The 18,239-nt window shown below is 41.8% G+C and overlaps 1 protein-coding gene across 1 annotated transcript in view; it reads right to left on the bottom strand.

Moving 5' to 3' along the window:
- Positions 1-18,239, bottom strand: part of ARHGAP20 (Rho GTPase activating protein 20) — a 74,352-nt gene that overhangs the window by 38,414 nt on the left and 17,699 nt on the right. The window contains exons 3-4 of the mRNA XM_069969773.1: positions 4,706-4,876; positions 137-286 (exon numbers count right to left, since the gene is read on the bottom strand). Of these exons, the coding sequence (XP_069825874.1) occupies positions 137-286; positions 4,706-4,876 (321 nt within the window). The remainder of the gene's footprint in view (positions 1-136; positions 287-4,705; positions 4,877-18,239) is intronic.

Consider the following 18,239-nt stretch of genomic DNA (forward strand, 5'->3'; position numbering starts at 1 on the left):
TGTGAAATACAAACATGATGAAACCCATAGGACAGATAGGTTTCCTCTATTATTAGGTAGGAGCTGTACATATACTCAGGCTCTGTTTGAGATTAGAGGGGAATTTCATATCAGAAAGAAATCTGCATGTACTCACCTGAAGGTGGCGACACAGTTGGTGATGGGCCAGCCCATGACAAATGACCTCTCGGGATAAGTGCTGCCCTCACAAACTTCCTCCATGCAAGAAGCTGTCCACATCTCACTCACCCGCACATGGTGTTTCAGTTTATAGTGAGATGGGGACCTGCAAAAAATTATAACAAGAAATTATTATTATTGGAAAATGGAATAGGTGTTAAATTGAACACTGTAGCACTATATAGATCTACATTCCCATTGTAAATAAGCATCAGATATTCATTACATAAACAAGGTAACAATAAGATCCTTCTGTAGCAGGTACACCACTTAAAGTGAATTTGTCACTAGGTTTATTCCGCCTTAAATAAGAGCAGCATAAACTAGTGACAAAAATGCTGAACAGACTGGTGTATTGCTTTATTCTGTTTAGCCGTTCTCCTGATATGCAGGAGAATAGGATTCTTGCCACATCCTTCCCCCGCCCTCCAGCTGTTGACAGTTGGCTGCCTATACACAGCATGGATAGATAACTGCCAATCAGCAGCTGGTGGGCGGATTTTTTTGCTTCTCATAAATATCCAGGACTACTGAGCTCATGCACATTATGGAGAGGACTACTTATTGTCCATATTATTCAGGAGAATATATCTGAATCAGCTGCACGGAACAATGGAAGTGATACATCATTCTGTTCAGCTTCTCTGTCACTAGTTTATGCTACCCTGAGATAGGACGGCAGAAAACAAAGTGAAATTGTCTGCTGAAATTCACCTTCCGTACTGATGATGCTTTTAGGTCAAGGAGACACATTGTACCTTGTCAGTCAGCTATTGGCTTTCCACTGACTGTCAATCAAGCAGAATAGGAATGGGAAGGGGGAGCAAGAAGGCATTCCAGGTTGCCGCAAATAAGGAGCTTGGAAAGCCTTTTATTTAAATAAAAACATGTTTCAACATTATGAAAGCATAGGTATATATATATATATATATATTACCATGTGTCTCCTTGACCTGCTTACAGCGTCATCAGTTTGGAGTGTGAATTGCAACTGACAAATCCACTTGCTGATTTCTAGACAGCAGCATTGTGAGCTGAGCTGCAGTAACCCAGTATGGCCACTTTACAATACATGGCACTGTCTACTTCCGATTCTGTTCCACAACTCAGGTGAATAGCTCATTGACAGGGGTGTTGGGTGTTAAACCCCCACTAATAAGATGACCTATTCTGGAGATAGGTCATCAATGCAAAAGGCAAACATGGCAGATATTCCTTTTGAAATTTTTCCACTATGCATAGAACGTTCTCCACACACTATTATTTTGGCATATACCCGTTACCTTTATAGCATATATAGGAAATAGTAATTTTAAAAAGAAAATTGCTATAGACGGCTAGGAAGGTGACAAAGTAACACCTAGTCATAGGAAATATAATGAGAATAAATGTTCATATTACAGTAAATGGCAGATGAAGTGACCTAAGCTTTATTAGGGGATGAAAACAGGACATTTATGGATTAGTTTAGTTTGCAAAAAAAAAAAAAAGAGGTCCAATACGGGAACAGCGTGTGCTGAAATCTCGCCTTTCCATTAGCGAAAACCTGACAAAACAGCCCGGGAGAACACGTGCAGAAGTCATTGGAAGGGACATATTCAGCCCAATTCTTCTCGGTACAGCCTCTCCTCTGCTGGGGAAGGGAGTATCATGTTCACGACAAGAACAGCCAGTTACTTCCTTCACCGACCAAGGTCATGTTTATTATATCAGCTTTATAAATAGTGACCTGGAACATCATATCCTTTACCCATAAACATTTCACATTCCTGAGGAATAACCATCGGGCGACAATCATGTCGGAGTAACGGACCCATCTGCAGGTCCCAAGTCATCATGGCATATTGATCTCATCTCACTGTTTATTTATAGTCATTATATTATAGACCCAGGCTGGAAAGAGTTCTACCCAGGATCCATTGTTCACTTCCCTGATGATTCCCACTAGAAAGAAAGTCTCATACAGAAAACAACATATCCACTTCCTGAAAAACAAATGGGGCTGCCACGGTTTACTTACATAGGAAAAGCCAAGCTGGCAGCGATGGAGGATGCCCGCCCCCCCCATCTCACTGATGACCAGAGGAGGACTACAATGGATACTCAAGGTCAGATAGTGTTACACAAGCGTGGGTAAGATTGGGTTTTCCTTTTTAGATTCCAAGTGCAGAAAATTGTTTATCACTTATAGGGGACAGTGTCTTTCTGTACATTGGTTGCCTGTACTGTGTTCCAGGATGCAAATGTAAGTGATGATGATGATAATAATAATAATGATAATAATAATAATAAAGCTGGGTTCACACTACGTTTTTGCAATCTGTTTTTTGTTTTTTTTTTTGCAAAAAAAGGATGAAAAACGGATGCATGTGTGTGCATCTGTTATGATCCATTTTTCCATTGAACACCATTATTAAAAAAAACGTATCCAAACGGATCCGGTTTTTTTTTAGGGACACAAAAATTAGGTCGACTACATTTTTGTGTCTGTTAAAAAAAAAAACGGATCTGTTTTTTTTAATAATGGAATCCAATGAAAAAACGGATTGAAACGGATGCACACACATGCATCGTTTTTTTTGCAAAAAAGGGATTGCAAAAACGTAGTGTGAACCACGCCTTATAATAATAATAATAATAATAATAATAATAATAATAATAATGACAATAATAATAATGATAATAATAATAATAAAAATAATAATGACAATAATAATAATGATAATAATAATAATAAAGGTAGCAATAAAGAAATTATATTATAATGTTATATATACTATATATATTATAATGTGCCCCATTAGAGTATTAGGTGGCTTTGTTCCCTCCAATTTCTGGTCCAGAACCACAAAGCTTTCAGTCCATTCTTAGATCTAAGGCTATGTTCACACAGTGACCTTTCAGCATATGCTTACAAATTTATGGTGTGAACATTGAAAGTGCCCATATATGTTATACTAAAGTCAACCATCAGTATAAGGTATAGGACAGGTGATGTTGATAGGGATGTGATGCATTTTCACTGCCTGGCCCTTTAATTCTTAGAAGGATAAGCCAGTGGTAAAGCTGTCTGGCTGCAGCTTAGCCCTCCCCTCCTACAGAGAGCACATGTATATTGGGAGGTTGGAAGCTTAGTGATCGAAGGTGTATAGGCCTTTCTTTTCAGTCTGACACAGTGCTCTCTGCTGCCACCTCTGTCTGAGACGGGAACTGTCCAGAGCAGCAGCAAATCATTATAGAAAACCTCTTCTGCTCTGGACAGTTCCTGACATGGACAGAGGTGGCAGCAGAGAGCGCTGCGTCAGACTCCTTTAAGGTCCGCACACGGACTCCCAGAACCAAGCTCTGAAACAGTTTAAATCTTCTTGTTACTGACACAGCTACACGGCTGATGATGTCTGGATTCTCTAAGTCTGTTTGGTACCACATCCTCCCTTATTGCAGACCCCACACGGAATGTGTGAATGACCCCTTTGGGTTACTTGTTAACTAGATGCAGGATACAGACCATGCACCTGTTATAGGGCTCTTAAAGAGGGGGGGGGGTCCAGTCCTGGCTGATCTTATCCCCTTTTGTTACTGGTAGGATACTGTGCAGGACTTCACTCCGCAGGGATCTTCATTGTTAGCAAATTAAGAAGGGAGGGGGTTCAAAGGTAATGAAACACAAGGGTAAAGGGCCCTGAGGAGCAAAAATAAGATTTGGCAACACCAAAGACCACTGGAAACATCATAACGTTACCTACTATAACCAAACCTGTGTCACCCTTGGTAGGCTCTCCATTGGGAATGATAAGGGTAGGTTAACAGGACAAATCTTTCCATTCTAAAAATCCATTATGGATTTCTACATCAGAAAATTAAAGGGGTACTCCAGCGAAAAGCTTTTTCCTAGTAATTGAAACACATTACAAAGTTATATAACTTTGTAATACCCTTCAATCACCTATCTGCCCCCCTTCCTTATCTTTTCTCCCCTCGGCCCCTCAACAGGAAGTGAAGTAAACTCATTCTTACCTAATGACTGTTGACCCCAGGAAGCCATTTTGTGACAATGACATCATCAAGAGGGAGGCGGGTCTAAGCGCTGTTAAGCCAGCCTCCCTTTGTCAGATGACTCAGGTTGCTCAGCTCTGATTGGCTGAACAAGCTGTAAGCCATCTAACAGTTTTACTGAGTCAGTTAGACATCACAGGAGACAAAGTGCATCATGGGAAACCCCAAACCAGGAAGTAAAGAAAAAATGAAAAGAAAAAGTCACCAACTGAAGCTTCAGGGACCTGTAAATACCTGAAAATTCAAATGGAGACAGACTCCGGAGGGATAGTAAATGTAAACACTATGTTTTATTGATTGATTTTTTATTTTTATCAGCGCCACTTTACCCCTTTAAGGCAGGCCAATATAACAATACATCCACTACCAGCGTAACCAAAATGCCATCACTTTGGCACTGAATGGTTTCAGCCTGTAGTCAAACTCGTCCTGCCTTTAAGTTAACCCTTTGGTGATAGGTTTTACTTACTTTGACTTGGCAATGATAAGGATATCTGTGAAGAGGAAGAGATGGCGCTCCTGGGTCTGCAGACCAGTCTTCAGCTGAACATGGCTGTGCATTATGAATGATCGGCTGGGACAGACAAAGGCTTGGACAAGAGGACATGATTCAGGACTCACAGGTGAGAAACAACCGTCCCTGTAAGAACAAGGGAAAACAGCATAAAATGAAGTTGTCTCCTATAATGAACTACCATTGATGTCTATGGGCTGGAAGGTGACAACCACAAATGGCCAAAAATGTGTTCGGAGAAGCCCGTCATAATTTAAAAGATATATAAATGCCATTACATAGCGAGAGTCATCACAGTCCTGTACATAGCATGAGTAAGACACATTGTATGGATGGTATTTCCATGTACTGTATTAGAGGAGTGAACTCAGTAGGGTAAAAAATAATAATGTTAAAACAAATGACTTTCATCCAAAAAAGGTGACACTCTTTTACATCAGCTGTGCCTGGCATTGCAGCTTCCCTTTATGTAAATGGTTGGACATTCACTTACAGGGTACCAGCCTATAGGTGGCACTAGGGAGATGGTTATTTACCTTCTGGAGGAGAGCTATTTTGCATATTTCTTTCCCAGGTACATGTTGGATCTCCACAAGAAGAATCAATACCTTCTTACAGCCTAGACCTAGAGACAACCCTTGAATGAGAGTGAAGCTGTCTCTGCAGTGTTATCAGTCCCTTAGCCTATTCTGGACAATAATTTTAAGACTCTTCACTTACATATGGCGCTCTAAATTGCTCTGCACATGCATTTAATTTTTCCATGTGATGGTGTATGTATGCTGTTGCTGTGTGTATATAACAGAGCCTGCCTTGTCCGTAATCCATGCCCTCCGGCCGCATAATCTCATTGTAGTTTTCTTTTATACATTTAGTTGCTTCTATGCTTGATTATCATCTTATAATTGCATATGAGAACAATTGCTGTCATACTCCCCCCTGGTGAAGCTGCATTATAGTTAATTTCAATAACTGGAGAAAAAAATACTATTTTATTCATTAAAATAACAGGTTGTTTCCCCAATGCCAATGGTTCCTCTTACTGTAATAGAGGGTGCTATAAATGTTATAATTGTATATCAGCATTATAATTGAGTATCAGCATTATCTAAGACCGGTTACTGCCAAACATGATTTCTCCTGATGAAGTCAACAAATGGAGAAACATGCAGGGTATTTTCTGGTGGGGAGTAGAAATTTACACTATATTTATCCAAAAATAATATTGGATTACTAATCCCAATGCTTCCTCATATCGTGATAGACCCAGTGCTGCCATTGCAGTAGAGATGTAAGGACACACCACCAATAGATGAGTGTTCCACCATGCTGAAGTTGGGTTTGGTTGTCCGTCTAATATGTATGGTGGCTTCTCGATTTTCCTGAGTTCAATACCTCCATTCTTGTGGAGATAAACCACCACTAGAGCGGTCTGGCAGCGGCTTTCTCTCTTCTCCTCATTCAGAACACATGGACATTTGGCCAAGCTGCGTGGAAACGATCGGTAGAGATAGTTATTGGTTCAGCTGACATCTCTCTCGTATGTATTGCCAACTTTAGTTTTGGCCCATCACCCCATACCCCTTGGAACACATCGATTAAAGCATTTCTCTATTTGTTAGAAGCCATTACTTTTTCAAACGCTGGGTAAAAATCCAGACGGTTTTCAGTAAAAAAAAAAAAGAAAAAAAAAGAGAAAAAAGCGCTTAATCCAATTTTAACCTCGTACCTTTCTTCCATAAACAGGCGCCATGTCAGGAACTGTCTAAATATTTCCAGCTAATCTACTTGAAGGTGTGATGTAACAAGTCCTGAGCGCTAAGATAGAGCCTGACAGCGGGAGCAGCACTACCGGTGCCCATCTCCAGGAAAACACCGCTTTCTATCTTTGGCTTAAAGATGATTTCTAAAAGCATACAGGGATGGGAGCCAGGTCCATTACATGATGTCATCTTATCAGTATGGCTGGTTGTCTGTCCATAGAAACTGCTGCATATTGCAGATAACAAAGAGTCTCAAAAATAATAGTAATAATAATAAAATAAAGATAAAACACAAAAGCCAAAAATTTTCTACAATACAATGAAAATGTAAACCAGGTTTTGAGGTAAAAGGCCGCTGTCCACTGGTTGTGCTAGGTATTACTGCTCAGGCCTCAAGCACACGTCAGGAAAATTAATCCGGATTTTTTTTATCAGGAAATCTGGATACGTTTCCGAAGTTTCTTTTAGGCACGGACACTCTTTAGGATTTTTCCGGAAGGGTATCTTTTCCTGGAAAGTAGGTCAGAAAATTATAGATCTTGCCCTATTTTCGGCTGGAATTCCAACACAGATGCCCAGACAGCTCCAGATGCACAGCTAGGAACACAGGGCCAGCATCAGCCCCTAGGCCTTTCCCTTTAACTGTATGTGCTCCTAATCAGGAGTGTATACAGTTAAATTTCTTGCTGTGTTTGACAGGGCGAGAAGCTATTGGCTCCCCACCCTGTTGATCACTCTTGAGGATTGAGGCTGCAATATATCTTTGGCCACTAGAAACGGCTCTCTCCCCCCAGCTGTGCACTGCACGAGTGATGTCACTTATGCGCTCACAGAGCAGGAGAAACCGGAGGGGAACAGCACTGCAGCGTATAGCTTTTTAAATAAATTCTCTTCAGTTCTTACAGTCAGGAAGTACTGATGGTTTTCTAATCAGTATTTCCTAACTGTAAAAACTGACACGGACATCTGCATGTGGCCTCAGTTCCATTTACTGAGCCTGCCATACCAGCTACAGCCATTGCACAAAAGTGGCACTGTTAGGGCCGGTTCACACTGAGCAAACAATTCCATAGTGCTCCGTGTGCTGCTTTGAGTGAATGGGAGAGCGCACGCCTGTCCACTGCCGTCGCTCTCCGCTCAAGGAATGAACATGTTCATTCTTTGAGCAGAGAGAAGAGGGAGCGGACAGGCACTCACTCTCCCATTTGCTCAAAGCAGCACACTGAGTATGGCGGGATTCCGGAATTGCGCCGTGTTTGCATTGCATTGGAAACTGAATTATAAATTTTCTGTCAATTAACTTCCATATATTGCAGCACTGCAGCTGCCACTATATATATATATATATATATATATATATATATATATATATATATATATATTTATTTATTTATTTTTTAACAACATTTTGCTTAAATTTTAAAAAGTTACTCACAACTCTGAATATATATATATATTAATATATATATATATATATTCTATTTTTGAAAAAATAAGTCATTTTCACTCAATTTTACCTAATTGCTATATGAGCTAGTTAAAAGCATAAATGACAGTGAACTTTAGAGTCATAAAATTGCCTTGGATTACAAATAAATGACGTGATGTCCAGGTTCAACAAGACTTCGCTTTATCCAGGTCTGTGCTATTGTTAGGTCTTATTCTAAAGGAATGAAAGATGATGCCTCAGAAGACTGGAGTTCAAAGGAAGAGGCTAAACATCATATCTATCATAATTCTTACAGATAATGCTGGACTAATATGTTTTTGGAGTAGTAAAAGGTGTGTATATATATGTATATATATATATATATATATATATATATATATATATATATATATACAGGGTGGTCCAAAAGTAGGTGGACAGTATGTGTAATAGGGTTATGAATCGCGGGAGATTTATCAAACATGGTGTAAAGTGAAACTGGCTCAGTTGCCCCTAGCAACCAATCAGATTCCACCTTTCATTTTCTAAAGAGTCTGTGAGGAATGAAAGGTGGAATCTGATTGGTTGCTAGGGGCAACTGAGCCAGTTTCACTTTACACCATGTTTGATAAATCTCCCGCGATTCATAACCCTATTACACATACTGTTCACCTACTTTTGGACCACCCTGTATATATACAGTATATTCCCATATAGCTCCATAGTGGGAACCTATATACATTTTTTATTTGGGGGGGGGGGGGGGGGGGGGGGGAAGTAATTTTCACTCAATTTTACCTATAATGTTGGATGTAAATAATGGCAGTGTATATATATATATATATATATATATATGTGTGTTCTTTCAACCTCCTTACTGTATTCTACAATTCTGCATAGTAGTAAACACTTGCCCTTGTGTCTTGTTGACTACATTTAACAACTACAGATCTGTTACGCAAAAGCCTGCCTCACCGCAATACTCCCAATACTCATAAAACATGTAGAAAGCAGCCTAAGAAATCATGAAGATATCAACTCCAATAATAACACATTAAATCATTCTCATAATGGAACTGACCCCACACCAGGACGTCACTTTTATTTCTCATCTAAATGTTATAATCATTTTTTTTTTTTTAATAAACGGTCATATAGCCGACACACTGGCCCATTGCCTAGGGCCCCCCTCTTCTGGGGGCTTCTGAGGACAAGACCTTCAAGAGCAACCGGAGAGAGGAGGGGAAAAACCTTACTGGCAGCTCCAGTAATTTCTGCCTATCAATAGACTGATATGTGAGAGTGTTATTTGTATACCACATGATATATTGTGGAATTCTGTGGACTGTATACAGCAGAATTATGTGGTAGGTAGATGTATTATTATATATTGTGGTATTCTCTGAATTGTCTATGGCAGCATTGGCATTACATAGCATATATAGCGATACTACGTGGTTGGTAGTTGTATCATAAATTGAAGCATTCTGTGGACTGTATATAGCCATATGCACACAACATAGCGGTATTATGTGGTTGGTAGATGTATAATATATTGTGGTATTCTGTGGACTGTATACAGCCATATGCACACTACATAGCAGTATTATGTGGTTGGTAGATGTATAATATATTATTGTATTCTGTAGGCTGTATATGGTATGGTTATGACATGCTAAGAATACATACATCATTCATGTTGTCTCTTTATCATTACTGTGGTGGTAACACAACCTGTCGTCTATCGGTATAGGCTGTATATGAAGCATGTGGTATGTCTGGCACAGGAAGAGACCCCTCACCCTGCTATCATTACATTACTCAGTTGAGGCGTATGAGGAAAAACAGTGGAACAGATGGTAAGTAAGAATTAGGCCCACGTCTTCATCAGAACATGTACACTGACTGACTGGTGACTCACAGCACTTGGTAAATGCTTACTCACTGATTTTATACTCTGAACTATATTAAAGGAGTAGTCCGGCGAAAATTTTTATTAAAGTATTGTATTGCCCCCCAAAAGTTATACAAATCCCCACTATACACTTATTACGGGAAATGCACATAAAGTGCTTTTTTCCCTGCACTTACTACTGCATCAAGGCTTCACTTCCTGGATAAAATGGTGATGTCACGCCCCGACTCCCAGAGCTGTATGGGCTGTGGCTGCTGGAGAAGATGATGGCAGGGGGACACTGAGGGACACAGGGCACTGGAGGGACACTGAGCATCCCCCTGCCATCATCCTCTCCAGCAGCCACAGCCCGCACAGCTCTGGGAGTCGGGTCATGACATCACCATGTTATCCAGGAAGTGACATCACCATGTTATCCAGGAAGTGACATCACCATGTTATCCAGGAAGTGACATTACAACTTTATCCAGGAAGTGAAGTCTTGATGCAGTAGTATGTGTAGGGAAAAAAGCACTTTATAAGCATTTCCCGTAATAAGTGTATATTGGGGATTTGTATAACTTTTGGGGGACAATACAATACTTTAACAAAAATTTTCGCCGGACTTCTCCTTTAACCACGAAAGTGAAAAAAGGCAGGCACTATACTGAAAAATGTCAACCACTATATGGGCAACAGTGAAAGCATAAGGATCTGGACTTCATAGCAGGGGGCCACCAAGTCTACCTCTAGGAGAGGTTCTGGTGTAGGTGACAGCTGCCCTCAGGCCATCGAGATGGTCAGGTGAGGCACCGAGGGGTCAGACAGAAGTGTAGTTTGGGTACTGGCCAAGTTCTGGACAGACGTGATCGCAGGAGAACAGATCACAACAGGCAGCATAGGTTTGCAGTTAGAGATAGGCCAAGGTAAGACATAGTAGACACCGCATGGTACAAAGTAGCCAGCAGGAATGGAGTCAAAAAGAAGAAACACCTTCACAGGATTACTACAGACTAGGGACCTTATTGGGAGTGCGTGCTGTCCCTTTAAGAGGCAGAAAGGGAACGCACACACACCCTACAGGCAGAGCCAGGAACAGCAGGTAGAAGGCAAGCACAGGATCGAGTAGGCGCACAAACTGCAGCACATGAGCTAAAGGAAAACAAGCAGAGAAATACTGGTCTAGTAAGTTAAAGCGGTGTTCCAATAATTGGTATTGCTGGCATAGGGTTTGCAAATGTCATCAATATTTTCCCTGCAAGGATCCAACTAGAGGGACAACTAAACAGAACATTGTCATGGTCATTTGTGACCTTTTTCATTCCTTATTTATTAGATTTGCCAAACCCAAAATCCAATGAATTGGCCATCAATGTCTTGTAAAAATCATTTCCAAATGTTCCGATTCCTTCAAGAAGTCTGGAATGAGAATCTTGGCTGTCACACTTAAGACCATTCTTGGGAATCTCTTGGATTGCCTTTTTACAAGACTAAATTAATCTATAGCCGATTCATTAGATTCCTCTGGTGACTCTGTCAGGACAGGACTCAGGGACGCAAGACAAGGTAAGGCCTTGGCGCTTAAAGGGGAACTCCGGATAAGAAAAACTTGTTTTCTATTAAAAGTACATTAAAAGTTATAAAGATGTGTCTATACAATGTATTACTGTATCTGTACAGTTCTGCCACACTGGTAGCTGATAGAAATCCAGAAAGTGAAAAAAAAATGTGTCAATCCACATTGTCTCCTGCTCCTTCTGCTCTCCCCCCTTAGGAGACAAATCTTCCATGCCCGTGTCTCACATTGTGTGTGTTTGCTGAGCACAGGCTGATGATGCAGACAGGGGGCAGGGTGTGATGTCCCAGGAGGCTTGGCTGGATCCCCCAAACCCCTGAGTGATTCACGATCTCTGACCGTTCAGAAGCAACAGCTGCAGTGATTTCTCTGATTGTGCAGAAGTGTGCAGTGAAATTAGGGCTGTGTTTACACATGTTGCCGTACTGCAGCGTATTCACAAAAATGATGCAGTAACACAAGTAAATGATTCTAAATGGCAGATAGGATCAGAGCCTTATTGTGCGGCTCAACTTTAAAGATAACAGATGCTTGACCATCATATGTCCGTGGAAATGAAAAGAAAAAAGATTCAAAAAGTTCTTTACTTTATTCCAATATTCAGTGTTACAGGTAGAGAATACAGCGTGGTGTTACAGGTAGTAACTATGTGCTGTGGGGGTGGGACAACAATGAAATGATAAAGTACTGCAAATAATTCAGTAACACAATGAAACTGCAATGTGTGAACACAGCCTAGATGTTCTGCAATAGATTTGGGCAGGGAATGTGCAGGGTGGGGGACTGTGATGAACAGCTGAGGGAAAGCATTGCATTCTGGAACCTGTAGTACTGTGTATAACTGCTCAAACAGGAAGTGCAGAAACGCAAAACAGAACAAACCCCCCCCCCCCCCCAAAAAAAAAAAACTAATGGATTTTTGGTAGTTTCAAAACTGGGATAGATAGGTAAGTAATGTTTTATGCTTCTGCAAAGGTTTAATTTTTTTAACCTCTACCTGGAGTTCCCCTTTAATGCGTCAAACTGTACCTGCCTTTGGAGTTGTCGGCTCCTTAACAGGCTAGCCCCAACCTGAAGACTGATTGCTACTCTGGATATGGTGAAACACAAAGACATAGACGAGACAATACAAACACAATAACTACAAGGTCCACAAGCCGGGTCAGTAACTAATGGTCATTGCAGTACAAAGTCAGAGCCAGAAGGGGAAGTCAGGGAGTAAAGCCAAGAATCAGAAAACAGGGAAATCCCAACCAAGATAAGGATAACTAGCTTAGGCACACACAAGGAGGCTTTACAGCAGGCAATGAGGCAGGGGGCATGGCCGAACTCTAAAGGGAGCTGAAGTCTCGGCCCCAGGTCCTGATTGGGGCAGGGACTCCAGCCTCCCCACATAACCCTGGGCTGACTGGCAGTTGCACCTGCCAGTCAGCCATACTACAGTTAGCCACAGGTGCGGCCAGGGGGCGGTGCAGCCCCGGCAGCGGCATGTGTATCTAAGGAAGCACGCCCCCCGCCCAGCAACCGGCCGGGCCAGTTGCCAGGGACACCGACAGCACGTCCAGGGAGCCCAACAGACTCTTTGAAGACCTGCATCAAAGTCACATTTTCTACCCTTCCTATTGGGTAGTGAGATAGTCTGTGTATTACGTATAGGCATGTCATGTGCATCATACTACTTCTTCCGACAACTTCAATTCATGTACCCAGAGCTTAAGCAAAGGAATACATAGATTTCCAGGTTGTATAATACCAATGAAACTATATATACACAGCAAGAGAAGTCAAGTAAGGGCCTTGCGATTGCCGTCTCCTCTTCCATGTGATAACTGGCAGCCAAGAAATCTCACCAGCAAAGTAAACCTCGTACAGCGACTGATTTATTATGTTTATGTGTTTTCTAGTTGAAACTCCTAATGAATATTTATTATGTACAAAACATTAAAGTATAAGAGCCGGGTACAAAGTACAGGAAACTTAAATGAGCGTAATACCAGAACAGCAGATATATCCACTTAAAACACGGGTTAAGATACATGATACTCAACTACTTACATGGAATTCTGATCCTTAAGGAAATTAATTTGGTTGCGGTTTGCAGTGTTTTGTAGGAATCTTGTCATCGTTCACTTATTTACTTTTCATTAAGTCTGATTGTTTAGATTTTAGTCTCTGAGACCGTACTAAAGACCATGATTAAACCACAGATTGTATTATGCTCTATACTGACGATGAAGGAAAGTCCAATGGGTAGTCCGTTTTTTATTCTGAGATAACGTTGCTTTTAGGTCCAAAATCCTTTGCTGCTTAATTACTTAATCTGGAGCGCCAACATATATAAATATAACTAAAACAAGAAGAAAGTAAACCCTTTGGAACTACCTGGATTTCTGGGTAACTAATAACAAGAGGGAAAAAAAATTATAATAAACAACCACAGTGCAAGAAGAAAAGAAGAAGTAAAGAGATTTTGTTGGTTTATTCATGGTTGTTCCTGCTCTGTAAGTGTTTACTCAGTGTGCCAAGTAAGCGGAACAAATGTTTGTATGTTATCAGTTTACATTGTATTTGTCTATTAGTGCAACTTTTACACAATCAGAATACATCTTATTAGTAATTCGGGTAGTTCCTGTTCCTGTTCCTGGATATATATAGCGAATGTACCATTAGCTTTAAAGTGACTCTGTACCCACAATCTGACCCCCCTAAACCACTTGTACCTTCGGATAGCTGCTTTTAATCCAAGATCTGTCCTGCGGTCCGTTTGGCAGGTAATGCAGTTATTGTCTTAAAAAACAACTTTTAACTTACAGCCCTGTGCCCTATGGGCGTGGCTTAGAATATCTGTGCCCTAACTTTGTACTACCCCTCCATCCCTCCTCCCCACCCTCTTCATCATTAGGAATGCCACTGAAACATTTTCTCCATGATGAACATTTGAACAGGTGTCTTAACGATCCAGCCCATGTGCTGACACAGCTGACGAATAGGAGACAATGCCTATTGTAGGTGTGCCAGCCTAATGCATACACAATCTAGGCCACTCCTGTAGGGTACAGGGCTGCCAGTTTAAAAGTTGTTTTTTAGAACAATAACAATACAGCTAAAGCTTTGGCTGTCCAGGCATGATGGGAATTGTAGTTTTGCAACAGCTGGAGGGCCAAAGGTTCCCTATCCCTGCCATAAAGCAAGGTGATCAGCAGATCATCCTCTCTGATAGGAATGTTTCCATGACATGACCCCCTTTATTAGTGGCTGGGTTATTTCAGTTCAGCATAAAAACTGTTATGTAGAATATTTATCGGATAACACATTCATGCTCATGAGCAGGTGGCATGTCACATCTATTTCATAAAGCCTCATTACCCTAAGAAATTATATTCTAGTAAATGCGCTAGAAATAGTCAAATGAACTGTCAAAACAATTGGCAAAAGTCTTACAATCCCTGTCCTGATCCAGAGCTCTGCATGCCATGATACACGGACCTAATAGAGGTAAGAACAGGATTTTGGTATAATATCTGTGTATATTTCCACTGAAGATGATGGTGGCGTACATTGTTTGGCTTGGAGTCAGGCCGTCAGATGAGTCACGAATGTTACACTTGTATCCTCACTGTAAGAAATTGCTGGCTCGCTGCTGACCTTTCATCAATAAGAATACTGTAGGTCCATTCAACATGTAAGCAAGAACGGGATGATACATAAGACATTGTTCTTGTCCTTGTAAGTAACAGATCACTATATAGGGAAGATTCAGCAAGAACACAGGGTAGATTTGACCTCAGCTTGTATTCATTTGTTCTTGTAAAGGCTACATTAGTAGCACATATCCTGCTATACTATTGGCCTGGGCACGATTTAATAACACTGATACCTCGCTATTACATTAGTGTAGAAGGCACAATATTACACAACATGGTGAGGGTCTGGCCTGGTGATGTTTACCACAGTAATTGTAATTTACATCCTAGGGCAAGGGGCAACTTGGTTAAATGGTTACTGTCATTTGAAAAATCCTCCCTCTTCACCTCAGCCATTACATATCTCACTTTACTGCAATCTGCTGTTCACTGCCTGTTGTTAGGGGATTTCTGTCTCTGGTAACAGACACAGCAGACAAACGGGGGTTATAATGTGTTCTGTGCTGCAGAGGGGGAATCGTACATGCTGTGTCTGTTCTCCAAAGGATCCTTACTGTTCCTGAAAGTTAAATCAAGCCTGCCCCTCTATTTCAGCAGCAGAACTTCCAGTGCTTAGTGTAACCCCATTCTTGCTGTGTTGCTGTTGCTTCTTTTATTTTTGCTCACACAGAACTTTGCAAACCCAGTGCATCTGTAACCCCTTCCACCCCGCACATTTATAATAGTATACTATGGCCTAGAACAGTGCCATCCTGTTCAGTGCACTTTTGCCAGCACTATTGCATGACATGGCAGGGTGGAGTATGTGCCATGCTGTGATTGGGTAGACAACTAACAAAGTAACCATGTGTGTACTACTACAGCTCTGGTCATCATTCTGAAGGGTTAATGTAACCAAACCAGAAAGGTTTTTAAAAATCTATTGAAATAACAGGTACTGTTATTGTCACCCCCGGACAGTGTCACCTGGGCGGGGCTTCACAGCAGTTGGGCCCCTTCTCTTGGCTGGGGGGAGTGGGCCCAACTGCCATGAAACCCCGCCAAGGTGACACTGTCCTCTGATGAAATGAAGTGATTTTAGAGCAGAAAGAAGAAACAGACAATTTTTAAACAGGTATCTATTAAATGTGCAGCATCTAAGCTTGTGGATGGTGCAGAGATCCGTACATAGAGTAAGGGGGGTGATGGTATCACTTCCAGGCTAGGTGCAAACTGTATATACATTGACATTGAGATACCACAAAAAGGTATGCCGACCTACACACATTGGCAAGCTAATTCACTTTTATGCACCATTTTCCTGGACATACAGTATACGCTTCTCTTGCACACCAACATAGGCATCAGACATTGAGCCCAACAGATTAAACTAAAATTCAGTACACAAGAAATTCCCTTTAATGCAGTCTAAGTAAACACTAGGTCATACAATCTCTTGGGGCATTGTTAGTGGTTTCTCTAGTCTCTTACCTTAACGCTGCCTATGGTAACTGGGGTGAGTCTGGACATATAAGTATACCATGGAATTTGCTGATTACTTACAGAAAACCCTTGCTTTAGATTGGGAATGTTTCTCCAGTCTGCCCATTGTGAACTGATTCACGGACCTAAAAACACTCAATGCCTGTAGCAGCTTGAACCGTGCCAACCTAGATCACCAGCCTTTCGCTCTTGGTGCCCTCATTATAGCACAGGGATGTGATGTTTGTGCCAGACTTTTCTCTATGCCGCAGAACTTTCCAAGCATGGCTACTCTGCCCTCATTTACAAGTCTCTTCGTCTAAATTGTAAAGAGCTAAAAGTTCTCATTGGGGCCTGATCATTACTTGTGTTATTACCTATTATTATATAGAAACCTTTTTGGAACACTGAATCCATTTGTAGTCTATTAGTTTCCGCACTAGATGCCATGATTTTATGTCAGGCAAATAATAGAGCAGATCTGTCACAGGACTCTATTAAGATTTCCACATTTATTATCCCTACCCCCGCTGCACGCTGGGCATATACCTACCAATTATGATTGGAGTCCTGCAGCGCGCCTTCATTCCGGTCCTATGGCACCATTCCAATCCCGCAGGCTCTTCTGACCCCTTTTCTCTCTCCAGGGCTATTGAAGGCCGGAAGTCAGCGTCTCCAATGCATCTCTATAAAAGTGCTCTCATAGAGATGCATTGGAGACTATGACTTCTGGTCTCCCTAGCTGCAGGCCAGTTGGTGAAGAGGTCCTGTAGGCGCCTGCGGGATTTGAACTAAACTGATCCTCTTAAAGGGTCCGTGTGCTACATCATCCTGAATCACAAGGTGGATCTTTGGAAGGAGTTCTACCTATATTAAAGGAGAAGTCCAGTGAAAATTTTGATTAAAGTATTGTATTGCTGTAAAACTATACAATCACCAATTTACACTTATTACGGGAAATGCTTACAAAGTGTTTTTTTTCTCTGCACTTACTACTGCATCAAGGCTTCACTTCCTGTATAAAATGGTGATGTCACTTCCTGTATAAAATGGTGGTGTCACTTCCTGGATAACATGGTGATGTCACAACCCAGAGCTGTGCAGGCTGTGGCTGCTGGAGAGGATGATGGCAGAGGGATGCTCAGTGTCCCTCCAGTGCCCTGTGTTGCTCAGGGCCCTATTCCATGGGCCGAGCAGGGCCCGATCAACGATGTAAACGAGCGCCGATCTGCTAGATCGCCGCTCGTTTACTAAGCCTATTCCACGGCCCGATAATCGTTGAGCGAGGGCTGCAGGGACATCGTTACCAATGTCCTTGCAGCCCTTGCAGCATACATTACATGTCAGGTCTTCTCCTTCGCTCTGTCTTCCTCCCCGGGTTCTGCGCGCTCTAGCATGGTCTGTCAGCTGAAAGGCCACTCAGCCAATCACAGGCTGCGGCGGTCCCGGCCCATGATTGGCTGAGTGCTCCAACAGCTGACAGGCCATTCTGAAGCTAGAGCGCAGGGGACCCGGGGAGGAAGACAGAGCGGAGGAGAAGCCTTGCAGGTAATATATGCTGCGCTTCTCAAATCGTCGGTCGCCCGTCGAGCACCACTATTCCACCGTAGCAATGCGCGGTGGGGGAACGATGATTTTAGGTCTGGCCCTAAATGAACAATCAGCCGATGACTCGATCATTGGCAGATCATTCTCTCTATTCCTCGGCCGAATAGGGCCCTC

The sequence above is a fragment of the Dendropsophus ebraccatus genome, chromosome 5, assembly GCF_027789765.1.
Source record: "Dendropsophus ebraccatus isolate aDenEbr1 chromosome 5, aDenEbr1.pat, whole genome shotgun sequence".
Lineage (NCBI taxonomy): Eukaryota > Metazoa > Chordata > Amphibia > Anura > Hylidae > Dendropsophus > Dendropsophus ebraccatus.